At 38.5% G+C, this 27,850-nt stretch overlaps 1 protein-coding gene across 1 annotated transcript; it reads left to right on the top strand.

Annotated features, from left to right (window-relative positions):
* Positions 1-27,015, top strand: LOC132301380 (uncharacterized). Its single transcript, XM_059798637.1, has 6 exons — positions 1-285; positions 1,615-1,783; positions 24,579-24,718; positions 24,818-25,404; positions 25,492-25,767; positions 26,493-27,015. The coding sequence occupies exons 1-6, from the start codon at positions 1-3 to the stop codon at positions 26,497-26,499; spliced, it is 1,464 nt and encodes a 487-aa protein (XP_059654620.1). The 3' UTR covers positions 26,500-27,015.
* Positions 27,016-27,850: the final 835 nt, after the last annotated feature.

Raw genomic sequence — 27,850 nt, 5'->3', positions numbered from 1 at the left:
ATGCGAGAAATTCAACATCACAAAGATTTGGTTCTTGGCATGAGTTTACCAAACCTGCAACAATACTGCATGAACCCAGTCGAGAATGAAGTGTTGCAGAGGCAAGTTGAAGAGTTGGTTCCTATACCGTGTTTTGATGATAAGATTGATATGGTGGTTGCCTCAAAATTCTTTTCGAATATTAACTTGATTTATTATCATCAAATCCGTGATGATTATGGAGACAAGTGTGCTTTCAAGACGAAAGAGGGACATGCCTATGCATTCGACCTTCCTGAGGGCATGGTCCTTTCTCCTACCTTCTGCTGATTTAGTCTAGTGTCACCTGCCTAGTGAACAGCTTTATTTTCAGCTTCACTTGAGGATGAGTTTTTCTAAAGTGGAGGAGTCTGATGCAGGGCATCCATGATTTGATATATAATATATATAATAATCTCTATATGGGTAAATAAAAATGTGCAAGCTGTATTCTTTTACTTAGTGAGCAAGCTGACACGTGAGAGTGTCATTATGAAAGTGAGTGCTAGTTGCATTTACTTTGTGAGGAAGGAGGTTGCAAGTTGTATTCTTTACTTAGTGAGCAAGGAAGTGACACGTGAGGGCATCATTATAGTAAGTGCAACTTGCATTGTTTTACTTAGTGAGTAAGGTGACATGTGAGAAAGTGGGGTCCACGTCATTATGAAAGTGAATGCAAGTTGCATTCCTTTCCTTAGTGAGCAAGTTCAGATTAGGCTATAAATAAGGCTCACCTTTGTATTGTTGAGGCAGCTTGAATGAAATTAACAATATATAAGTTTTATAAACTGTTTGAGCTTATGCTCGATGTGAGATAATTAGACACCATTCAAAAATTAAATATAATGGGAGAAAAGAATTTCAATAGTAAAGAATGAAATAAGAGAATAGATATGCTCGATTCCATTTATATGGGATAAAGAGAAGGATAATGATCACAAAGGCGTACACGGGTAGGCAAAGGTGGGCTGTAGCCCACCCCAAAAAAAAAAAATTTTTTTTTTTTTTACTATACTAATGTTAGCCCAGCCCAAAAAAAAGAAAAAAATTAATAGTATTAGCCTACCCCAAAATTTAGCCCACTCAATGAAGCCCAAGTCAACTCGGCCACCATACTAAAATAAAGGCCCCAACCCAGCATGCAAAATGTAATGTGGTGAAACCAAATGAATAAAACTTTAATATATCATTGAATTCAAATATTTATCTATATTATGTTATTTTTATTTATTTTATTTTGCTTAAGAAATTTTGTTATTAAATTTATGTTTAATATTAGCCCACCCCAACGAGAAATCCTGAATCCGCCCTTGAATGATCATGATTCCAAACTTATAAAAAAAAGATGATGATCCCGACTTGATCAATGTGATTATTTGGATTGAATAAGATTGCCCTTTGCTTCGTTCTTCATATAGCATATATATATATATATATATATATATATATATTCCTATTGTTGTTGAAGACTTTTGGTTTACCTTTAAATTTGGTTTGAACTTGAATTTGGATCTTCTGTAGGAGTTCAAATTTAAATGAAAATTACTTCTTCATCTGTCATATCAAATTTGGCTGACTGAATTTTTGTATTGTTAGCCGCAAATGATGATGAGGAATACTTGTGACAGCCGGCGATGGTTTACGAGTCGTACTGATTCAGTTAGTGATGCAGCCAATGTTGAGAGTAATGCCTTTTCTACTAATGCAGCTGGTAATGCCTTTTCTACTAATGTATCTGGTAATGCAATCCACGGTGAAGGCCCAGGTAAGTGTGTTTATGGTGCATGTGCCCTCATTTTTCACTTCTTTTCATTCGAATGATAATTTTAGTATAAGTTACATGATTTAAAAGCTCTATTTATACCTTACGAGTTTAGAGCCTGATGCAGCTGTATATTTTCATTGTTTTAACCTGTACTTATGAGCTTAGAACCTGATGCAGTTGTATGTTTTCATTGTTTTAACCTGTACTACTCTGTTCATTTGCATTATCCTCATAATATGTTGCACAATTTTTTATTTTTTATTATTTGTCATTTGAGAAAAATCCAATTTTGAATTTGGGTGGGAGCATCCTATAGATTGGCATCTCATATTAAAAGAGATAAAAATAAAGAAAAAGAAAAAGAAAAAGAAAAAGTAAAAAATGGAGGGAGGAAATATGTAAATCTTATCTCTAGGTATCCTAGTGGGTTTCAGATGAATACATAAAACATAAATACCTAAGAGGCACGGAAACGGTTACGGGACACGGATTCGAAAAGACACGGTTACGGCAAATTATAAAAAATTAGGACACGGACACTACAAATAATAAATACAATATGTACTTCAAGAAATTAAGAGTAGTATAATTTTTTTATCAGTCTAATAATGAAAAAAAAAAAATTGTGTTTTGCTGGGAAAAGAATGAATGATAGAAAGAAGAAAGAGAAAAACAAAGAAATAAAGAGGATAGGGGTTTTGTTAAAAACAGAATTAGGGCTTAGTGAGAATTCATAGAAGAGAAAAAGTTCATGGAAAGAAGAGGAAAAAGGAAAAAGAGATGCAAAAAGAATTTTGTTGTGAAAGGAAAGAGTGAAGTATCTAGGGTTTGTGTTGAATAAGAAGAAAGAAAGAATAGGTGGAGAATCGGTGGATCATCTTCTTTTGCACTGCCTAGTGGATTTTGACTGTTGGTATCTTTTGTTAGGCATGTTTCGGGTTTCGTGGGTGATGCCTAGATCTGCGAGAGGACTGAAGGAGGCTTGGAGTGGATGCTTTGCGGGAGGTCATGCTCGTGGGTTTTGGAGGATGGCGCCGTTATGCTTTATGTTGGTGTCTGTGGAGGGAGTAGAAAAATAGATCCTTTGAAGGAGAGGAATCCTCGATTGTTGTTCTTAAGTCAACTTTTATTACATCTTTATGCGTTTGGGGTTTGGGTAGGCATTATTCCTCTTCGGAGGAGATAACTGACTTTATTTCTTCCTTGGGTCCATAGGATCCTTTTGTTGTTTATGGGACACGTTCCCCTTTTGAATGCCTTTTATTGAATTTGCTTAATTATCAAAAAAAAAAAAAAAAAAAGAAGAAAGAAAGAATAGAGGAGGAGAAAGAAGAAGAGAGAAAATAGGAGAGAGAGAGAGAGCATCCACTGAGAGCGAAGCTTGGTTGGTGGGAGAACAAGAGAGAGTCAAAGATGATTGAACAAGAGTTTCAACCTTTGAACTAAAATATAAGCATATATATTTGATTGTTTAATATAACACTTTTTTATAAAACAACTTTTAAGTATTATTATTATTTTTTTAATAAGTAAAAATGGTATAAAAAGCACTCAAAAGGGGAGGGCATCCCAAGAGAACCACACAAGGCCAAATAGGGCCTCTACACTCTCAAAGAGTCCAAAAAATCAACAATCTTCTTTAAGGATCTATAATTTCTCCCTACGACCTAACAAAAAAGAGTAGTAATAATGGAGAACTTAAGTGCAGAGATAGTAGTCACTTTTCCTTCAAAAGATCTCCTATTTCTTTCAATCCACAGACACCACCAAACGCACAAAGGCGAAACCCTCCAAACATCCCAGGCTTGGGCCCCACTGTAAAACCTCTCTAAGCCTCACTTAACCCTCTGGTAGTGTTGGGCATAACCCACTGAACCCCAAACAAACCTAGCATCAAGTCCCAACAATCCCTAGCCATATGGCAGTGCAAAAGAAGGTGGTCCACCGTCTCCTCATTTCTAAGACACATGCAACAAAAATTGACCACAACTTCTTGTTTTCTCTTCAAATTATCTTGGGTCAATATCTTCCCTAGAACAGAGGTCCATGCAATGAAAGCCACCTTTAAAGGGGCTTTTGAGCTCCAAATAGCCTTCCATGGAAAAGGAACCCCTGTCCCCTCATGAGACATCTATAGAAGGACCGAACATCAAAGCGGCCCTGAGTAACACGATCCCACACCCAATCATCAGAAACGCCGCCCCCAATCTCTTGATGATACAATAGCTCCAGAAAACCAACGACATCCTCAATCTCTCAGTCTTGGAAGTGCCTCGTGAAACGAACATCCTAAAACGATCTCCCACTATCAAGGCAATAGCAGTCAACCACCATGGCATGCCTATCCATGGCAATCCTAAAGAGCCAAGAAAAAGTAAGATCAAGAGAACGATCAGTGCACCAAACATCCTCCCCAAAACGAATTCTCCTACCATCCCTGAGTCGAAATCTGATGTGTTCTGAAAATTCATCCCACCCCTTCCGAATGGATTTGCAAACCCCAACTCCCCCCGGAATACGCACCTCAACGGAGGTCCACCCTCCTCTCCCCTCCCCAAATCGACTCGCAATCACCCCTCCTCCATAGCTTATGCCTCTCTACCCCAAATCTCCACTACCACTTCCTGAGGAGAGCCTTATTGAATGGCACCAATCTTCTGATTCCCAAACCTTCAACCCGGATCTGGCAGCAAACCTTCTCCTAGCTAACCAGATGATATTTCAACTCCTCCCCCAAGCCCCCCCCATAGGAAATTCCTCTGCAACCTCTCAATCCTCTCAGAGGAGGGAATCTGGAAAAGTGAGAGTAAATATGTAGGGAGGCTTGAAAGAGTGCTCTTTATCAGAGTAACCCTTCCACCCTTAGAAAGATACAGCTTTTTCCAACCCGCCAACCTCCTCTCGAATCTTTCCACCACACCATAGGATCCCATCTCCCCACACTCCTCCAAGGCGAACCAAAGGGTAAACCCAAATAGGAAATAGGAAAGGAATCAATGCTGCGCCCAAGAACATCAACTAACGTAGCAATCTCAGGAACTTCCCCAACCAGCACCAAAACACTCTTCCCTCCATTCACATTCAGACCCGAGACAGCTTGGAACCAAATCAGGATAAATATCAAATATCTGAAGTGGGGCACATCTGCAACACAAAACGCTAAAGTGTCATTAGCAAACATCAAGTGAGAAATCTCGAGCTGACTATTTGTGTCCTTACCCACCTCGAAGACTCTTAGGAATCCCAAGTCAACATTCCTCCTCAACAATCTACTCAGAGCCTCCATCACAATAAGGAACAAAAAGGGAGAAAGCGGGTCCCCCTACCTCAAGCCCCTCGAACTGGGAAAGAAACCCATTGGAGCTCCATTCACGAGAACTGAGAATTGAGCACTCGAAATACATAACTCTATCCATCTCCTCCATTTCTCATCCTCTCCAACAAATAGAGAAAAAAGCTCCAACTCACGTGATCATATGCTTTCTCAATGTCCAACTTACAGAAACCACCAGGAACCCACTCACATTCTGGAGTCCACACTCTCACTAGCAATAAGGGACGAGTCTTAAATCTGACACCTCCCACTAAGGCATTTTGAGAATCGGAAATGAACCCATCCAAAACCCTCCTCAATCTGAAAGCAAGGACCTTGGCAATTAATTTGTAAATGCTTCCCACCAAACTGATAGGTCTAAAATCCTAAACCTCTAAACCTCCCCCCCCCCCCCTTCTTCGGAATGAGAGCAATAAATGTAGTATTCAGACTCCTCTCCGACACGGATTCTTTGCCCTTTTAGGCGTGCCCGTGTTTCCTAGATATATACTATTTATTCAGAGATTTGGTATGTTCAATAGTTGTTGCATAATATTACTGATTTTTTTTTCTTCATAAAAATCATTTTTACTTGGATTCTTAATTGTCTACTACCAAACCTGGACTGAGTACAGAACTCAAGTCATGGTTATGATATGGGAGCATGAAATTGAGGTTGCAGTTTACAAGTATTAATTCATTCAGTTTTGAATCAGAAGGCAATGTAAATATATATATATATATATATATTTTTTTTTACATTGATAAATAGAAGGCAATGGAAATATATATATATATTTTTGATAAATAGAAGGCAATGTAAATATTAGTTGAAGTTACATTTTTTATCCATTATTGAAGTGCTAATGCTTTATTTATTTACTCTTTCCGTCCCAAAAAAAAAGTGTCCATCTTTCCATTTTGGGTTGTCCCAAAGTAATTGTCCACCATTCCTTTTTGGGTTGTCCCAAAGGAATTGTCTACTTTCCTTTTTCAAACAACATATTTCACATATTTCCATATATGTCCTTGGAATTTAAAATTTCAAACTTGAATATTAAAAAAAAGGGCAAGTTAGTAATTTTCCAGGGGGACAATGCATGTCCCACATGTCCCCTTAAAAATTACTACTCCCCAAAAAAGACATTTATATTGGGACGGAGGGAGTATTATTTATAAGTAACATATCATAAAATAGCGCCTAAACAGGGAGCATAACCCAAATAGAAAGCTCACAGCCAAAACAATATGCTATATCCTCAAACTATCCCTAAAATTATCGTATCTTCTACAAATTTACAATTTCAACCGTTTACCATAACAACTAACAAAAATAAGAATTTAGAAAGAATAGAGAATTTGAGTGCCCAAGTAGGAGTCTCCTTCCCATCAAGAGATCTCCTATTACTCTCTCTACCAAATACCTGACCACGAGCAAAGAGGAGCAATTTTCCAAGCATCTCGAACTTGCTTCCATTGTACTTTCTCTTCAAGCTGTAAGCATGCTGTTTGTAGAATGAGGCATGTCCAAAGAAACACCAAAGCAGGCAAGAATAAAGCCCTATCCGTCCCTAGTCACTGGGCAATGCAAGAGTAGATTGTTCACCGACTTCTCATCCATCTTACACATACAACACGAGTTGACGATCAGCTATGCTGACTCTGCCTTCTCTTGAGGTTTATCAATGGCCAGAATCCTATCTAAGGTTGTCCGCCCTAAGACCATGGTTGTTAAAATCGCGTTTCTAACTCGTATAATCGCATGATTTTACGATCCAACACGCCCAAATCGATCCGAATCGCCTAAAAATCGTTGCTTGTGTAGAATCGCTGGGAGTGTGGGTAGAATCGTGGGATTGTACGATTCTATATGATCCCAGTGATTCTAAATTACTCCATGTTTGTGGTCTTGTTTTGGGTTTAAGAGTTGTCAGAATTAGAAGAAGCCCTAGATCGATTAGCATAGTGCCACAATTCCTTCTCTTTCGCGGTTGACATAGCAGCTCCGACGAAGAGATAAGATGCCTGAGGAAAAAAAAAAAGAGTCACTGGGGTTTCGGTGAAGAAGAAGAAGAAGCGGAGGAGGAGGAGGAGAGAGAGAGAACAAGAGATTAAGAGGGCTTACCTGAGAAACACGAGAGGAGCTGCCGGCTGCCGCTGATATTTGGGAAATTGCAACAGGGGAACAGGGAAATTTGCTCTCTCTCATCTGTTGCTATGGCTTTATCCAACCAGATTGGTCTTGTGCCTTGTTATTTTCTTTTGCTTTCTTTGTTCTATTGTACAGTTGGGGCTGATGGGCTTTGCAAACTTCAGGTTTTTGAAGCCCAATGTAATATTTGCATTTATATAAATTTTGTCTTACCTCCCAAAAAAAAAGAGAAGGGAAATAGAAAATTTAAAATTTAAAAATTAAAAATTAAAAGAATCTGTTTGAATATTTTTATATGAACATACCCCTTAGACAATCGTTTAAGGATAGTTTTTGTTTAGAAAGTTTGTTTGAGTTGTATTTTTATTAGTTTGGTAGAATCTTACTATTCACGATCCGATTCTACGATTCCAATTCTGCGGAGCCCAAAACGATTGTACGTAGAATCCCGATTCTAACAACCTTGCCTAAGACAGCTACCTCTAAAGGGGTTTTTGTGTGCCCAAATAGCCTTACAAGGAAAAATGCAGCCCTTCCACATTCACTAATCACTTATAAAAGGGAGGACCTCAAATTCATCCTTCTCCTCCTCACCGATCTACAAATTATACAACAGCCCCAATAGCTCAACAAAGTCCTCCACCTTCCAATCTTGAGATGGTCTTATGAATTGTATATATCAAATCAGCCTCCTGTTTTAAGGTGATAACAATCGGTTATGGTAGGAAGTCTGTGTGCTGCAATCTGAAACAGTCTCTGAAAAACCACGAGTAATAATCTCTTTCCACACTAGTTAACCCTGCAGGGTAGCTCAGCTAGTCAGGCCTTGGGTTCCCCAATGGTCACTAGTTCGAGACTCCGCAAGGCCATTGGAGGCTTGTTGCTTGTCCGATCGTTAACTTCAGGGCCTCATGGGATTAGTTGAGGTGCGCGCAAGCTGGCCCGGGCACCCACGAGTACCTTATTTATTGGTCTTTCTGTTTTACTTATCAAAAAAAAAAAGTAATCTCTCTCCACACCAGTCATCTACCCAAAACCATATACTCCTCCCATTATTCACTCGAAACCTAACGTGTTGAGAATTCATCCAACCCTTCCTGATAACTTCCTCACCCACCCCTGCCAGCGCACGCACCTCTAAGGAGCACCAACCACCCCTCCCTTTCCTGAATTATAACTAATGACCCTCCTCCATAACACTTGATCACGCATCTCCAAAGCAACTTCCCCAACAAGGTTTTGTTGAACAAGTCCAACCTTTGAATCCCGAGACCATGTACTTGAATGGGCCTCCTCCCAATTAAAAAGTTGATACTTGAACTTGTCCTCCTTACTGCCCCACAAGAAGTTCCTTTGGAATCTCTCCATCTTATGAACAACGATGCTGGAGTTTAAAAGAGGGAGAGAAACTAGGGTATTCTTCAAGAGTATAAGTCGCCCCCCTTTGATACATATTACTTTTTCCTCCTTGTAAGTTTCCTCTTGAACCAATCTAACGAGTGGATCCCACGAAGCCACCCTTGTCAGTGGATCTACCAATGGTAAACCCAAATACGTTGACCAGAATGTCCCACTGCACACCCTAGAATATCAGCCAGAAAGTCTCATTTCCCCCACCTTCGCACCGACACACTTTTCCCTATATTGACCTTTAGGCCAGACACAACCACAAAGCACACCAAAGCACTTGAAGATACCTGAATTGAGCCTCATCTGCCTCACAGAAAACAACTATTTCATCAACAAACAAAACATGGGATTATCTCCAACTGCAAAGAAGTATCCCTGCCCACTCTAAAACCTCTAATATTGCCCAGATCCACTGCTCTCCTTGTCAGCTTACTGAATGCCTCCCTCACATTAATAAACAACAAAGGGGACAAGGGGAACCCCCTACCTCAACCCTCTAGAGCTACCAAAGAACCCAAATGGGGCCCCATTCACCAAAATTGAAAACCTCACTATAGAGATGCAAAATTAAATCCACCTCCTCCACCTCTCTTTGAAACCCATCCTCTTTAGCATACAAAGCAGGAAAGTCCTACATCTTTAAACTTCTCTACATCACGCTTACACATCACACGGGCACGTTGCTCCTCAGCATGGAGCCACATGCTGGCTATTAGAGCAGAATCCAATATTTGCCTCCCTCTAGCAAAATCATTCCGGGTCTCCCAATTACATCATTCACCGCTTTATTTAACCTCATGGGTAGGACTTTAGCTATTAGTTTGTAAACACTACCAATTGAACTAATTGGTCTAATGTCCTTGATGTCATTCGGCCCCCTTCTTTGGGATAAGTGTTAGAAAATTGGCGTTTATGCATTTCTCATACCGGTCATCCCACCTGGAAAGAGTGGACCACCCCCATTAACTCTTTCCTTACTACCTTCCAGTGCCTTATCTTTGTCACAACTCTTCAAGGTACAAACCACCGCCTTTTCCGTGAATGGTCTTTGTATCTCCTCTCTATCCTCTGCTGAGATCACATCAAACTCCAAACCATCCAGCAGTGGTTGTTGCTTGATGTTCTCCATATGCAAGTACTGTTCAATTGACATAATCTCCGTACTAACATCATCCTCCTTGCTCCACACAAAAACATTCACTGGGATTTCTCCAATATGGGTACTCCCTCGGATTGGGCTTGTCCCTTGTTTCCCTTCATTGGGCTTCTTTTGCTCCACTTAATTGGGCTTGTACTGGCCAAAGGCCCAATATGTAATTATTTCATCATACATTTCAGTTGTTTAACCATTCAGGAAAAAAAAACCTATGAAATATTTTGTGTTTCAATCCCCTTCCTTGAGCCACAAATGTCACAATCCACCCAAAACCTGTGTAGATATTGCTACTTTTCACACTGTCCTCCGATGCTCAAAATGTGCTTACATGGTTAAGGGCGTCCACACATACAAGCATCGACAACTTCTCCTCCCACGACAATGTGGGAAGTTACAATCACTCTCTCGTAGGACCTAGCATCATTGTTGGCCAACCCGTGCGCTTATGCACGCTCTCCCATTTTTGGCTGGGGATGGGCTCTGATACCATTTGTCATGACCTAATTAAAACCCATGTAGATATTGTCCGCTTTGCACACTCTCCTCTTGGTACTCATGATTTTGCTCAAAACGCATTTACATGGTTAGGGGGTAATTCACACATATAAATGCCAGGAACTTCTCCCCTCCGGCGATGTGGGAGAGAGTGCAAAATAGCCAATATCTACACTGGTTTTGGGCGGGTCCTTACAAAAAAATCCTTGGACTTTTGCCACCACGAAATCTCTTATAATATAGCAATCTTCCTGAGCACTAAGGTTGCATTCCTCTCCCCTGCACCTCACTAACTTGTCTAAACCCCCGCTCCCTCTGTACGATCAAACACAACAATCGCTTTCAATATTCTGTCCTTCTTCCAATTAGGGTTCCCAAACACCTCCTTATTCCTTTTCTTAACATGCACATTTAAAAAATCTTATATTTACGAATGGTCACTAGCCTAGGTGCTATAAGCTCTCCTTCCCAAACCGGAATGGGGAAAGCTGAGTGTTCAAGTCTCGGTGGAGGCATAATATATATAGTGGGTGTGTGTGTTTGCTTGAACTTTTGAGAAAAAAGAAAATCCTCTTTTAAAAGGTGAACCTTGCTAACAAGGAAAAAGCTCTATCTACCTTCTACTTCATACCTTTCTTACCAATGCTTCACTATCTCCTTGAAGCCTTCGCCTGAGGCCACATGTTTTCAAATCTGAATGTGTTTATTTATTTATTTTTTTTCTGCCACAATCCACCACAGTCCCGCAACAAAGGGATGTGACCTGAGACTGGTCTAGCTAATGCCACCTAAACAGCGTCGGAAACATCTTCTCCCACTCCCTCGAAATAAAAACTTGTGTGCTATAAATTCTTACATTAAATGTCCTTGTCGAGTAGGACTTCATTCCTCTAGAACGTGGTAACAGCACAAAACCCAGAAAGCACAAAGCACGAGAAAGCGCCATGCTACAATAAATTGTATATCTTTAGATGAGATTGTGGACTTTTTGGGTTCTTTGGCTCCGTAGGGTTTTTGTTTGGTTCCTTGTTTATCTCTTGGGATGTGTTCTCCGTTTGAACGCTTTCTAATACATTTTATTTATTAAAAAAGAAAAACACAACTAGAATAAATAGTATGGACAAATCTGCTAAAGAAACTAATCGCTTTTCTTGGTCGTCTTTGTAGTCTAGATTATGTATACTGTTATTTTTAATTAGTATTTCATACTATTAGGGCCATTTCTAACACGAACACGAGACACTGTGTTAAACAGGTCATTTGTAATACGAACACGACACATTGAGCTAAATGGGTCATTTCTAACACGAACACAACATATTTATCCGACACGTTTAATTACACAGGTTAGTTATAAATGGATTTGCAAGTCAAACATGAACATGACACATTTAGTTACCATGTCAATTCGGGTCATAGTTGTTGAAGGTTCAATGTGCACTATGGTGCCAAAGGTCTTTTGAATCCTAAACACAAGGTGCAACATATGTGCATGGCTGATCAAAGGAAGGTGCGTATTTGATCATCATATATATTAGTTACTTCTTCCATCCCAAAATTCTTGTCCATTTTTCTATTTTGGATTGTCCCAAAATACATTTCCCATTCCAAAAATGGTTGTACTATTTTTTATAACATTCCCAAACTATCCTTCTGACATTGATTTAATTAAAGGAGTGCACTAATTACGGAGTACTATTTTTTCTTTTAACAATGATAAATTTGGAAATTCAGTATTATCAATGCAATAAGAAAGTATTAAAAACCCACTACCATAAAAAGTTGGATTCCCTACACACCCTAAGAATTTTGGCACACATTATAAGTTTATAAAATTTAATTAAACTATTCAACACATACTTGTCAATATTAAAATAAGAAATAACCAGTGGCCTAGCGGTATCGGCTTCTTACTTCTCAAAGGGAGGTCAGGGGTTCAAGTCTCAGAACAGACAAGTGTGTGTGAGTTCCAATTAGGGGGAAAAAAAAGAAAAGAAATATTTTTAACTTATCAATTCAATAAAGGGTTAATTTCACTGACACTCCCTCAGGTTTGGCCAAATATCACCTTGAAACATCTTTCGAAAATAACTATCACTTACATTAGAAACTTTTGCTCCGTTTTTCACTCACACCCCAATATTTAATTGCACAGTTATGACACAATGTAAAATGACTTAAATATCCTTTGACTTTATCAAAACAACTCTTTAGCCTAAAAAATGATAAAAAGACAAAAATATCCCTAAAACTATATATACATACATATATATACATACCCATTTTGTTTCAACACACACACACACACACACACACACACACATATCTATAGATACCCATTTTGTTTAAACCCATAATAGGTTTATACTATATATATATAAATATATATATACATATACATAATTAGTTTTAGATATGGACATACACATAACACCCTCTTTCTTCTTCTTCCTTTTTTTTTTTCAATAATGGGTTCATACTATATACAGTCCTCACATCATTAGTTTCCTATTATAATGTATATATTATTTTGGAACTCTTATTAAATCTGTAACTTATTTTTAATTGTATTGAATTGAATTTGTATTTAATTATTTTTAACTGTTATTGTAACACCCCCAAATCAAATTACACAAAAATTGACAATATATATGTCATATAGTTAGCTATATATATATTGATTATATATAATTAGTTATTGTATTAGTGAAAGAAATGTTAATGGAGTTTGAGGATCAAGAGGAAGAGGAGCAAGATGAGGAGATTGAGTTGCTACCGAGTTAGGTAACTCGTCTCGACCCAAGATGGAGCTAACGCGCTGCCGTATGAAGCGGCACCCAGGAAACTAGGTCCCAGGGTGGCTGAAAATCCACGTCGCCGGACTTGGTGGCGCACCGTGTACGGCTGCAGCGGAGAGTTCATTCCGGCCAGCCTGGAAGGTGCCTTGACAAATACGTTGCAAAAGAGCTCCACCCGCTGTGAACGATGATGGTTGGTGGTACAGATCCTCCACGCCAAAGCTCTACCCAATTCAAAATTTCCAAGCCCATCTAAGGCGTCAAGACCATCGACTCCACTTGCAATCTTTGGTTCGGCGTCCCTCCCACCAAACCACCACCGTCCACGGGACCGTGAATATCCACCACCACCCATCATCGCTAACCACCGCCAATTTGTTAGTTTGTTAAAAAAATCAACGCTGCAATTTACAGCTGTTCTCCGTTGATGGCACAGAGATGTCGCCACCTACAATATATATTTGCGATTATAATATATATATATATATATTTTAAACTAGGTCTATTTCTATTTATATAGTTGAAGGTATAATGTATATTTTGGAATAAATAGGATTAAAAAATAAGGGGGTATAGTTGTCTTTTTTACATTATTAACGGAGATTTTAACGGAAAAATAGAAATAGACCCAAGTGATAGTTATTTTCGAAAGATATTTGAGAGTGATATTTGGCCAAACCTGAGGGGTGGTTTGTGAAATTAACCCTTCAATAAATTAGTTAAATCAACATACATATATCTTTTCTATTTGCATATGAATTCAATAAATATATATTTTTTTGATAAGTAAGATTGTATTAAAGCGCCCAAAAGGGGATGCATCCCACAAAACAAACACAAGACCAAATGGGGCCTCTAAATACTCAAAGAGCCCAAAATATCAACAATTTCCTCTATAGAATTACAATTTCTCCCTAGAACCTAACAGAAAAGAGTCCTAATAATAGAGAACTTAAAGAGTCCCTATAGGAGTCTCCTTTCCTTCAAAAGATCTCCTATTCCTTTCTAGCCATAAGCACCACCAGATGCATAGATGCATAAGGGTGCAACCCTCCAATAATCTCGAGCTCATTTAATAGAGAACAAAAAAGAGTGCTAATAATAGAGAACTTAAGAGTCCCTATAGGAGTCTTCTTTCCTTCAAAAAATCTTCTATTCCTTTTTAGCAATAAGCACCACCAGACGCATAAGGGCGCAACCCTCCAATAATCCTGATCTTGGCCCCCACTATACACCCTCTCCAAGCCTCCACCAAAGCATTAGGGGACCTTGGCATGACCTAAAGAACCTTAAAAGTAAATCCCAACAATCCTAAGCCACAGGGCAATGCAGGAGCAGATGATCCACTGTTTCCTCATCTCTTTTGCACATCACAACACCAATTGACGATGAATTCAATAAAATCAATGTGTAATAAGAACAATTTGAGCTATGTGCCCAAAAAATAAAAAAATTCTTTACAAATGGGATATATCAACTAAGAGAGGATTAGGTTAATTAATGCTGATAAATAATTTCATATGCATATGTATTAACCAAATTAAATGTGATTATGAATCTGAAATAATTATAATTTTCATTATGCACTACTTTAAACATATATTATCATAAGTATTCATAATGAAGCACTAAATGCAACTATAAAGTTATGGATTTTGTCAAATATTTCATAATGTTGAAAAATATCGTCATGATATGATATCAAACATTCTTTTTTTCTTTTTTTGATAAGTAAAAAATATATTAGAAAAACGTTCAAAAGGGGAACGCGTCCCTAATTCGCAAAAACGAAAAAGCAGAAGTCAAACCTACGGACCAATAGAGTCCAAGAGAACAAAAAAATCATCAATCGAGGAGCAAGCGCTGCGTCTTACATAACAGAAAAGAAAGCGAAGAATATGAGACTTTAGGTTTGCTAAAGACGATTCCATTCCTTTAAAATTTCTGTTATTTCTCTCTCTCCAAATGCACCACCAAACACAGTGTGGGGCGACCCTCCAAAAATCACGAGCATGACAAGTAACAGGGCATCTTCTCCAAGCATTCATTAATTAAAAAGAATGCTTAGGCATTACCCACTGAATGCCAAAAATACTGAATATGAGATTCCAACAATTAGACACAACAGGGCAATGCATAAGAAAATGGTCCACGGACTCACCATCAGTTTTACAGAGACAACACCAGTTAACAATGGTATTACCTCTCTTGTGTAGATTATCCAATGTTAGAATTTTTCCCCAGGTTGCAGTCCAAACAAAGAAGGTGACTCTAAGAGGAGCTTTAGAGCGCCAAATACACTTCCATGGGAAATTATGTCCAATAAAATTAGACAAACACAAGAACATGGATCCAACTCCGTATCTACCATGAAGAGAGGGGGTCCACAAAATGTCATCACAACCTCTGCCAACATCCTTTTGTCTATACAATAGGTTCAAAAAGACGCATACTTCTGCTATCTCCCAATCCTGAAAAGAATGCCTAAAACGCACATCCTACGTAACTCCACTGTTATCAAGATGATAACAGTCAATTACGTAAGCATGCTTATTATTGGTTATACAAAAGAGACGAGGAAAGGAAAGCGACAACAACTAATCACCACACTATAAGTCTTCCCCAAATCTAACATTCGTACCATTACGAACCTTGAACTGAATATGGGTGGAAAACACATCCCAACCTTTTCGAATGAACTTCCAAACGCCAACGCCTCCATTGATAGATACAGGACGAGAAGACCAAACTCCACTCTCCTCCCCAAAATGACACGAGATAACTCTTCTCCATTGTTGATGACGCTCTTTACCGAACCTCCATAACCACTTCCCCAATAAGGCTCTATTAAAAGAGACCAACTTCCGAATGCCTAAACCGCCAAACTTCAAAGGTTTGCAAACTTGCTCCCAATTAACAAGATGATACTTAAACTCCTCTCCTTTTCCACCCCAAAGAAAATCTCTCTGAATTTTTTCAATCCGTTCAGCAGCAGAGTACGGGATTTGAAACAAGGATAAAAAATATGTGGGAAGGGACAAGAGGGTGCTCTTAATAAGAGTGACCTTCCTCCCTTTCGAAAGATATTGTTTTTTCCATCCCGTCAATCTTTTTTCATACGTGTTAATTATCGGATCCCAAGTCCCCACTCTTCTAGAGGAGACTCCCAAAGGTAATCCCAGATAAGGGAGTGGAAAAGCACCCACTCCACACCCAAGAACTGCAGCTAAGGTGGAAATATCAAAAACATCCCCCACTGGGACAAGCACACTCGTTCCAACATTAATCTTAAGACCAGACACCGCTTGGAAGCATGTTAGAATGCACCTCAAATACCTGAGTTGGGAAACATCAGCATCACAAAAAACCAAGGTATCATCTGCAGACAACAAATGGGATATCTCAATCTGATTAGCAACATCTCTACCAACTGTGAATCCCCCTATGTAACCCAGATCCTCTGCTTTTTTCATTAATCTGCTCAATCCCTCCATAACAATAGGGAATAGAAAAGACGACAAAGGATCTCCTTGTCTCAAACCACGCGAACTCGAGAAAAAACCAGCAGGAGAGCCGTTCACAAGCACAGAGAACATAATGGACGAGATGCAAGATTCAATCCACTTTATCCATCGATCCCCGAACCCCATTCTTTGAAGCAAGTAAAGAAGAAATTTCCAAGTCACGTGATCATAGACTTTCTTGATATCAAGTTTGCATTAGACACCAGGAATTTCACTCTTCAACCTAGAGTCAACACATTCTCCTGCGATAATAACGAAATCTAAGATCTGCACCAACAAAAGCATTTTGTGACTTTGAAATAATTCCATCCAAAACATTTCGCATTCTAAGAACAAGGACCTCGGCACTAAGCTTATACATACATCCCACTAGACTGATTGGCCGGAAGACCTTAATGTCAGAGGCGTCGCCCTTCTTAGGAATAAGAGCAATGAAAGATGCATTCAATTATTTTTCAAATGTGCCATGAGAATAAAAATCCTGAAACGTGCCCATTACCATAGTTATTAAAGGCGTTAGGACCACTGAGGCGCTAGAGTTCCCTTGGAGCCTAGGCGCGAGGTGCACAGCGAGGCGCACGCCTGAGTGATATGAGGCGCACAAGTAAAAATTTAAAACAATAATTCTTAGCACAAAGAACACAATTAAACAATAAACATCCAGTAATAAAAACACTAACTATATCACAATTAAACCAATAAAGTAACCAGCAAAATAGCCCAATTGAAACAATAAAGCTCCATTAAGAAAAACTGCAAATAGAAGGTATTTAGTTTCAGTTTTGAGTCATAAAACCAAACAATCTTAAAGGAAGAAGAAAAAAACAGAACAGAAAAAGAAAAAGGAAAAAAAAAAAAGCAGGAATGGTAAATTTTTGTTATTCTTTTATTGCACAAGAAGACAAAGTTCATTGCAACAAACTACTCCCCTTTCTTTCTTTCTCTTTTTGGTCTTTCTTTATTTGTTCCACTCTCTCACGTTTCTATGTTGTATCCATTTTTATTTGATCATTGCATTTCTTTTCTTTATTTTATTCTTTTATTGCACAAGAAGACAAATTTACAAAAGCTTCTTTTTATTCCAGCACATGTGTGCTGAACAGAATTCTTTTATTGCACAAGAAGACAAAGTTGACTACAACAAACTACACCCTTTTTCTTTCTTTCTCTGCTTTTGGTCTTCCTTTACTTGTTCCACTGTCTCACATTTCTATGTTGCTTTTCTTTATTTTATTCTTTTATTGCACAAGAAGACAAATTTACAGCACATGGAAAAAGCTGAACAACACATGGAAAGTGAACAGCACATGGAAAAAGCTGAATAACACATGGATAAGTAATTAGGCGCGCCTAGGCGCTCCTGAATAAAAGCATGAAGCGCATCCTAGGCGTGCGCCTAATGAAAGTCACTGCGCCTAGGCTATTATGAGGCGCAATTCATGCGCTTGTAAGTGCCTAGTGCCTAGGCGCGCGCCCAGGGCTTTATCACCATTACAATTGGATAACGCCTTAAGAACTTCCTCTTCAGAGAATGGAACCTCAAGCCTATCACTATCCAGCATAGAAATAGCATCGAAATGCAAACCGTCAAGTTTAGGGCTCCATCCCAAAGTCTTGGTATAGAGCTGCTGATAAAAAGAAACAATTCACCCACGCACCTCATCTTTTTTCCACAATTCTGAACCATTCACACGAATGTGCCCAATGTTATTGTATCTTCTATGAGCGTTAGCAAGCCTGTGAAAGAATTTAGTATTGCGGTCGCCTTCTTTGAGCCACAGAGCTCGAGATTTATGACGCCACGAAATCTCCTCCATAACAGCAATCTCAGCAAAAGTCGCCAGACAAGATGCTCTTTTAGAGCGCAGAGACTCCGAGCCTTGCCCTAGCTCATCAAGACGATCAAGTTCAGCAATATCAGCCAGGACTCTATTTTTCTTCCATTCAAGATTCCCAAACACCTCTTTGTTCCACTTCTTAAGCTCATATTTGAGAATCTGAAACTTCTTAGCAAGCACATAACTGGTGGAGCCTGTAAACGTTGCTTTTACCCACTAGGACTGGACCTTCCCTTGGAAGTCCTCAGCTCTCAACCACATATTTTCGGAGCGAAATGGTGTGCGTTTAGATGTCATACCTCCACAACCTGAGTGACATCCGGGAACTTGTCCTCCCAATCTCCAAAAATTAGGAATCTATCTAGCCTCGATAGAGTAGCTGGGTCTCTGCCGCTAGACCAAGTGAAAGTTGCCCCTTCCAATGGCAAATCAATAAGAAGGTGACCATCAATAAAGTCAGAGAATTGGGTCATCTCCGGAGACGTCCTCCCCCCTGTGGATCTCTTAAATGGAGATTGAACAGAATTGAAGTCCCCGCCTAAGCACCAAGGCAAGGACGACAATTCCTTAATGTAACTGAGTTCTTGCCAAAAAAACAGGTCTTTCACAATCAATAACGGGTCTATAAACTCCAGAAAAGACCTAACTGAAATTATCATCTTCCGTCTGAAATACTCATGACGAAGAAATAGCCCTTTCCAGAAATTCGTTCCGGACATCCATTTGCGATCCCACATAATAAGAATGCCGCCCGATGTGCTGGAGGCGTTCAACGCTTCCCAATCCACGAACCTAATTCCCCAAAGGCTTCTAACCACATCAGTAGTAATAGAAGCCAACTTGGTTTCTTGCAAACATATAACATGGGCATTCCACTTCCTCACAGCAACTTTAACCACCCTTCTTTTGTCCGGATCATTTAATCCACGGACGTTCCATGTAATAATTCGTATCTTCATTGAGAACCAAAAATAATCAATGCCCTTCCTCCCTGCTTCCCACTCCTGGTCCTTCCCCTTTCTTTATTCACTCCATCATTCCCTTCGTAATTAACATTGGAAATAAGGTTCTTAACCTCCTGATCTCCTTTCCGATGTGCATGTTTCCTATTTTTATCAACTTTTGTGCTTTTAAAGGTCCCTGTATTGTTATTTCCTGCCACAATAGCTTGAAGAATGGATTGTGTTCGGTCATCATCACCTTCTGAGGAGACACCCAAAGCTTCACTGACCTTGCCAATATTATCAAACACCCAGTCCATACCCAAATCGTTTGTCGTCTCTAGACAATCAGGGTGCACAGTTGCTAAGGGTTCCATAATGTCCACGTCAGATTGATCAATATCCCAGGCAAGAGGACAGATCTGTTGAGAAGAAAACTGATCTTCAAACTCCTCCCCTTTGCTTTCAACATTGTTCTGATACAAGTTTAATTGCAGATTCAGCTATGTTCCATGGTCATCCGTAAAATTTGTCATCAAATCATGGGTGTAATTCGTCCCAGTCACAGAGGGTAGACCATTTAAGCCTTTTAGAGCAACAAAGAGCTTAAGTTCGTTAAGTAAAGTCATGGCTAATCATCTGTCAGCTTGAAATGAAGGTCCCGTCCTACACATACTGTGACCTTGTTGGAACAACCAACACTTCCGGACGTGATCATTGAAGACAATGACTCTTCAGCCCGTGGAACAATGGCCTCAGAAAAACCCCTCTTATGATCCAAACGATCCTCCACACCATCGCCACCATTTCCCATCACCTCACAAGAAGGGGTAGAAAATGAGCTCTTAGAATGAGAAACAGAGGTCAAACCTGAGAAGGAGAAGGAGAAGGAGAGCATGCTACCCATTTATGTTTTTCAGTACGAGTCCATCGAGTGCCTTGGCGACTAGCTGAAGCAACCGGCAGTCTCCACTTTTCTTTCTCAGTCCGACGCTGAAATGAAGAAGAGGAGAGAGTTTGGTTTTGGATTTGAGCTTGAACCTGGGCTTGTCTTTTAGATGGATCTGGTTCGTTAAGAAAGGAAACAGAAAGGGAGTTGGGTCCTCTAAATACCCGTCTTTTAGTGTGGGCTGTCTTAGGCCCAAAGTCAGGCTTGAACTTGAGCCCATTCCTCCCAGACCCAAAACTTAACACTTTAGCTTACCCTGAACCCCTCCGACCCAAATCAACCTTAGGCCAATTTGTGCGGCCCAGCCCAAGCTCTTCACCAACCCTTGTAGATAAGGATAGGGATGAATCTGGAAGTGAGCCTCTACGAGCGCCACGTGTAATTTTATTCTTGTCAGCTGCAACGCGCGTAACCGGCGCGTCTCGGCTACTTGATTCCTCGCACAAATTTCACCGCCCTTTGAAGTTCTCTATCTTTCAGCCATTGTTGGATCTGTTGCACCCCTTCCTTCCCTTTGTTAAGAAGCGAATTCCATCCTTCCTCAGTCATAAGATGAGACCCATCACTGCCTTCAAGACTCTTTGTCTAGGGAACCAACTCCGCGCGACTTCTTCCCAGATCGCCACCTTGTAACAGAAGGTCTCATCATTAATAAACACGAATTGTGGATATGTCGATCCTATTCTCACTGTAATCCGAACGCTTTCGGCGTCCCTTGTTTCATCAGCAACAACTCCCATAAATCCGCCGCACAACTCCCTTACTTCAACAAATAAAGCATGACACCATAGGTGAAGGGGCAGTCCAAACATCCGGATCTGTTTGAGACCTTTGTCTCTAAGGACGCCGCAACAACCAACCCTAAAAGACCACACATTGATCCGCAAGGTTGCAGATCCCCATTGATGCCGGCCTTCCTTCAACACACGTTGAGCTTCTGCCTGAGAAGGAAACCTGAATAGGAGCACCGAATCGGATAAGGGAGTAACCCCCACTCCACAGGACGTATTCCATGCTCACGCCGCTCCTTCCTCCACCCGATCACATCCCCCAACTTCCTTGTCAAAATGACCGACCAAGCAAGGTGAGAGAATTGATTTCCTCCCTCCGACGGGCTCCTCGTCGATGTACAAAGACGGCCCTCGATGTGGAACTGCTGACTTCACATCCCTTCTCAGTGAAATTCTTGGAATCCTTGCAATTTCTAAAGAAGATTTCATCGCAAACTGAAACTGAAAAACAAAATCACGATCGCCTTGAAATCGCCCCTAGTGGGGTGAAATTGCCTATACTGACATTCTAATTTAGTAGTCATTTGATAAAAGAACAATGATATGAATAAATTATTGAAAAATAGAGAACAAATTTCACTTACCTTAAAATATTCTGTTCATCTCTGTCAGGTGTCCCAATGGCAGGGGGAATCAAGAGAGGTAAGTGGAATTTACCCAAAAATTACAAGACACTTTTTTTTTTGGCCTGGGACATACTAAAAAGTGCATGCCAGTGAGCCTGACTGAAGGGGCTTGGCCTTTACTAGGTCAAGGCTCTCTAGATGAGCCTCGACAAGCCTGGGGCTTTTTTAGAGCCTAGGTGTGCCCTTAACAACTATGGTATGGGATGACACTATTGCAATCCAAGCACGATTAGTCAAATGTAAACACGCTTATTTCATGTCGTATCAGTTATTGTCACTCCTACCTAGTATTTTTATTTCGGGTTGGATCAGTAATAGCAGGTTCATTCTTGTTTGAGGTGGTGGTCTATGTTTTCAAAATTTTAAAACCTAGACCGAATGCTTGCATTTATGATTGGATCATTAATAGCAGGCCCATAGGTTTGCGGCACATGTCGTGTGACTTCTCTCCCATTGCCATCCCCTATATGCCATGTTGCAACCGAGCTGCCTCCCACCCCTTTTTGGTTGTTAAGAAGACCCTCTCCTTTTGTTCGCCTCTTCTTTTTACGTGCTTCAGGCGCTTGCAAAGACCCTTGTCCCCAACCTCTCTTGTCCCTTTTACCTCTACTTCTCATATTTCACTTTCCGGCATACTTCCGATGCACACTTGGCTTCGTCCTTCTCTCACCACCAATCCTTCTCTTGAGTTAACAACTTCTCATGTTGATCTCTGAGCGATGCTACTGTCAGAGTCAATTTTGACATGGTTCTTCCAACACAGCCACCTGATAAAACACCTTCCCGTCCCCCGCCATCACAAAAGCGGGTATCTCGTCTCTGTCCAGGCCTAAAACTTTATTCTTTTCATGTTTACCATTTCATTTGCTTTTACGCCCTTAAAATCACCACACAGATCCCCAATTGCAACGAATTGTGGATGGCACCATAGATGGAGCTGCACACCATACAATAGAATTCGCCATTCCTTGCTCTTCCTCATAATACCAGAGAATCCCACTCTGTATTTAAAAAAGCATCTCCCCATTATGGTTTTCCCTTTTTTAAAACCTTATTTGCCTCATTGCGAGAATGTAGCTTGAATAGAAGTATTGGGTCCCCGGCAATGAAGTCACACACCCCAGTCATCACCATTCAAGACTTTATAGCCCACTCTTCTGTCTTCTCGAGGCTTGCGATTTCTTTGTAGAAAAAACCAAAAAGGCACAGTTATTAAGTCTCTTTCCTTCTCTCGGCACTCCCACATCCACTTTGAATATGTGCCCTCCGTTTGACGACAATAGCCCGAAAGTGAGAATGCGCGGTAGTCTTACTACCTCCAAAAAGCTTCTCCTCTTCATACCGACTTGTCACAAACATAAGATCACGCTAAAGACAGGTCGACGCTTATCCTTGACCTCTCTATCGCACAAAGAATATAATGCAACTCTCTATTGCTGAAGATATCTTGAAATGCTGATGCTCAGTCTTTATAAGTAACATTACATCGTCTATCAACGGAATTTTGTTTCATTACTTCTAATCCATGCCTTGGACTTGGAGTACTAATGCCCAGTTGCAAAGGTCAAATTGCAGTCTTTTATTTCTATCGTTCCAGAACATCAATTCCATGCTTGTCATTGCTAGTTTTAAAAAATGAAGACAAAAGCCCGTAATGAGAGCATATTGTTCACAGCATGAAATGTTTCGAATATCTAATTCATTCTGAATTTTTGCATTGTGTTTAGCTATAACTTCCCTCTTCTAGGGAATTTTATTATTATCATAGTTAGTAAATTACGCTAAGGAAAAAGAGGAGAAGAAGGATTCAGGAACGTATGAGTATAATTTGATTTTTTTTTGATACATTGCAAAATTCGGCCAAATAAATGGAAAAGAAAAATACGAATACGGATACATACATGTATAACACGTATGAGCTGAAAATTCGGGACAAAAAATTAAGCTATACACATCTTAGTTATTTTCTTCTATATCATATACTTGTAAAGACAATAAAAGAAAATGTTACAATTAATAAAATAAATCCCATTTTATGCAAATTTACACCGTATGCCTCAACTTCCATCGTAGAATCTGGTATTAGCTTCGTGCATAAAGTTGAGTAAGTTGGTAATTTGTATGATTGAGTCATACAACGTAAGTTCTAGGACTCAAATACAGATACACTCTTCACGAAATCAATAAAAGATCGAGTCTAAACCACATTGAATTGAATATCATTCGAAATAATATGCTTAGCAATTTTTTTATTTACCTCACTCCTATTTATTTTCTTAATTATTTCTGGCATGGTAGATTTGATGTGAACCCTTTGAAGATGAGGGGGGAAATTTAACAAGTCTACATTGTTCAACATCAGTTGAAGTAATGTAGTCTTAACTTTTTTTTTTGGTTCAGACCACCGGTTGCTAATAATGCAGCTGTTTGAGAAATAGTGCTTGAGAAAAATATAGAATTAAAATTGAAATGTAAATAAAAATAATTGGGTTATCAGGAAACATAAAATAGATAAATAAATAAATGAATTAAAGGGCTAAACATATAAAATCGTTTCATTTGGGTTAATAGTGAAAACCGTATCTTTCAAACTTCAATTTCAAGCGGGAGTATTTCCCAAAGCATCGTACGTACTCTAATTTGTGAATTTACTTCCAGGATTGTCATTTCTATTTTTGTACCTGATTCTTAAAAACAATCAAGAAAGATTTTGGCTTCATGTGATTAAAATGTTTATCTTTTCGTTGTTATTTGTTACTATATTTTTGCCTTTAATGCTGTTTTTATATTTTGCCTCCTTAGGAATCCTTAATCGTATGGTGCGTGCCATTTACATCAAGGAAGGAAATGTTCCAAACATTGACAATTTTATTGCAAGTTCTGTATCTTATATCAACGAAGGAAATTTTAAAAGCATCCACAATTGCATCCCCAATTTAGTCGTAAGTTCAATATATACGTAACTTTAATTTTTTTTTATTTTTTTTATCTAATTCAGATTATTTTTTTAACAAATATATTGTTTGATCATTAAACAACAGGTTTTTTGTGGACCCCAACAACTTTTTTTCGAACAGAAGCACAACATTATATTAGAAAATTATGGGTTGTTCAAAAAGGGCAACACTGATTGGCATGTGGCTGGGGTTTCCAAGACGAGATATATCTCAATAAATGACTTCATGTTGTTAATTCTCTGGATTCCTAAAAAGTACAAAAAAAGGATTTATAATTACCTGTTTAATCAGCAAATTTATGTTTTGGAGAGTTCTCCAATGACACAAGTAAAATACTCAGTACTCTGTTCTTGGAGAGCACCATGCAATGGACAATACAAGTTAAATGTTTCTGTGTTTTTTAAGAAAAATCTTGGTGGGACCAAGGAAGCTTTTTGTGGAGAAGTATTAAGAGATTGTAGGGGAAGGATTTTGGAAATTTTCTATAAGCCATTTCCTGATGCAACATCTAGAGATGAAGTATTCTTACTTGGAGTGCTTCATGGGATAGATGAAATTCTTAAAAGGAGATCGGAAGCAAAGTATATATTATTGGAGATTAACCATAAAAAAATTGTCAAGGTGCTAAATCGTGAGAAGGATAGACCAATTGAATGTCTTGGACTTTATCAGTAAGTTTTTTGTATAAAGTTCGAGTTTATTCTTAAAATTTATATTCAAGTTTCCAATTATATTGATATAAAACTATTGTGATGCAGCAAAATTTTTGGTTTGTTAGAATTTGATAAATATGACATATTGTTTCAATATTCTCAAGGAAACACGGTAGCTAATAGAGTTGCGTATATAGCTTCGCATCTGACCGTGGGACAGAGTTTTCCCATAGGCGATAGAGGTTTTGAAACAGAAGTCAGGTATGATCGATTGAAAATTCCACGATATGAGATCGTCCCGAAAGAAAGGATTGAAGTTGAAGAATCGTCTGATGAGGAATCATCCGATGAGGAATCGTCTGATGAGGAATTTGAAGTCAGGTACTTTTACTTTTCTTATAGTATTTTAAATTCCTGAAATGAGAAAGTAATTACTGTGATCTTGTGTTGCTCACCCGGCATTAGAAACAAAAATAAATAATAAGGGGAAATTTAAATTTCTCTATTTCATCATTATTAAAGTAATCCTAGTAAGTTCGTGTTTTCTATATATTCTAGACTCCATCATGACAATCACACTTATTTCTGCTCCTATAAGCCTATTTTTACTTCTACAATTTTCTTTACCTTTATTCAAGTATGTTATAAAGTTATCTAGGAGAAAAGAATTGTTAGCTGAATATATTTTCTGCAGATTGTTATCTGGTTCATTATGCTAGCAACGAGTAGCTTATGAGCTGATCACAATAACAATGCCCTTTCACTGATTGTTCTACTCCAGTTTGTGCCCGCACTATATTTGATTTTCCTATTAAGGTCACTACTTATTAAAGCAACTGGTGTCGTCACAAAACCAGTTTTTAGCAAGGAATGCATATAATCTGATATTGTACATGTTTGCTTACCATGTAACTTTAAATTAAATCAATTTATGTTATTTATTTGTCACTTTATGCTTTTAACCAATTTAGTTTAAAACTTATACCAGTGTTATGCCATTTGTGCTCATTTTTATCACTTTAATATTCCTTTTCTCCCTATTTTTTCTCCGCTCTCGAGAGTTACGTAATTGTGTTGGAACTGATGATTCAATTTTGTTCTTCCAGGTTTTAGGGGCACCATGGTATTTGCTGTCGGTGGACTGGTATGTATCGTGCTGGAAATCATATTGCAAAAATAATTTTAGCCCTACAAAATGCCTTCTTAATTATTTGGAAAATTGGAATGTGACGCTCTTGACCATGATGAGGATTGCAAGAATTGGGCCAGTAGTACAAACGTTTTTAAGAGTTGGATCCTGACAATCATGATCACTTTCAAATATGTAATATTTTAAAAATGCAGTGACAAAAAGTGGTCTCCTGAAAGAGTCAAAGTTTCTTGAAAAGTCGGCTGGGTTTCCAGAACTTCAGGAATGTTTTCTCCAATTTTTATTACTTGTATCCACAAACAACGAGGTTGTCTTTATTTCATTATTAGCAATTAGCATCAGTTCTGTATCCATTTTGAAAGTAATAATTCTCGTTCCATAAAACTTAAATGTGGAACGTCCCAATGTAAATTTGCATAACAATTATCATATTAGGTGTCATCCAGCATGAATAATAGGCTAATTATTTGTTTGTATCTTATCATCAATTCAAAGGCAATGATTATATATGTTTGGATGTCTTTCTTTTCCTGTACAATTTTAATTTTATGCCTTATATATATCGAAAATGATTTCTTGTTTGCTAATGAGCAAGAAATTCAATCACGTTATACACGGTTCCTTAGATATGATGGCTATATATAGAGGGTTAGGTACGGAAAATTCCCTTACTAAATAAAAAATATGCAAGAAACACCCTTATTAGAAGAGAAGAAAAAAAAAAAAAAATTGAATATAACTCGTGTTATTAGTCTTTTGAGCAATTTGTCCCTCATTTGAATGGGTTCGTTGAAAAAAAGGCGGTTTAGTGATACTATTTTTTTAAATTTTTTTTTCAAAAGTGCCATTTTTGTTTGACAAGAATGTCCCTACTAATTCGGTATATATTTGAACACTAAATGGTTTTGTTTGGATGTGTTTCAAGACCTGTCCAATGAAAACTCTTTATATGTTGTCAAAGTCTATCTTTCTAAAAATATATTCTCTCTAAAATGAAAACTCTTTATATGTTGTCAAAGTCTATTTTTCTAAAAATATATTCTCTCTAAAAATATTTGGATGTGTTTCAAGACTTGTCCAAGGAAAACTCTCTATCTGTTGTCATAGTTATCTCTTTAAAAAGTCTGTCTCTTTAAAAATATATTCTCTCTCTAAAATATTTGTTGTGGCCGCCGATATTATCTCTATTTTTATTTTTTTTTGCCGCTGATATTATCTCTATTTCTATTTTTTTTTCTTAATTTAATTTATTTTTTATTTTATTTTATTTATTATTATTTTTTTTTGTGCCTATATTATCTCCTCTTCAAATGA

Source organism: Cornus florida, unplaced genomic scaffold, assembly GCF_030987335.1.
Source record: "Cornus florida cultivar Cherokee Brave unplaced genomic scaffold, ASM3098733v1 CherokeeBrave_3.0.0_Hap2_Chr03, whole genome shotgun sequence".
NCBI lineage: Eukaryota > Viridiplantae > Streptophyta > Magnoliopsida > Cornales > Cornaceae > Cornus > Cornus florida.
This window is presented reverse-complemented; position numbering and strand designations above follow the sequence as displayed.

What these genes read in the sequence shown, in the direction of transcription:
- LOC132301380 (XM_059798637.1), top strand. Translation starts at nt 1, where the DNA reads ATGCGAGAAATTCAACATCACAAAGATTTGGTTCTTGGCATGAGTTTA. An exon ending in AATCCACGGTGAAGGCCCAG is followed by an intron (nt 1,784 to 24,578) that starts GTAAGTGTGTTT and finishes TTGCCTCCTTAG; the next exon opens with GAATCCTTAATCGTATGGTG. An exon ending in ATTGCATCCCCAATTTAGTC is followed by an intron (nt 24,719 to 24,817) that starts GTAAGTTCAATA and finishes ATTAAACAACAG; the next exon opens with GTTTTTTGTGGACCCCAACA.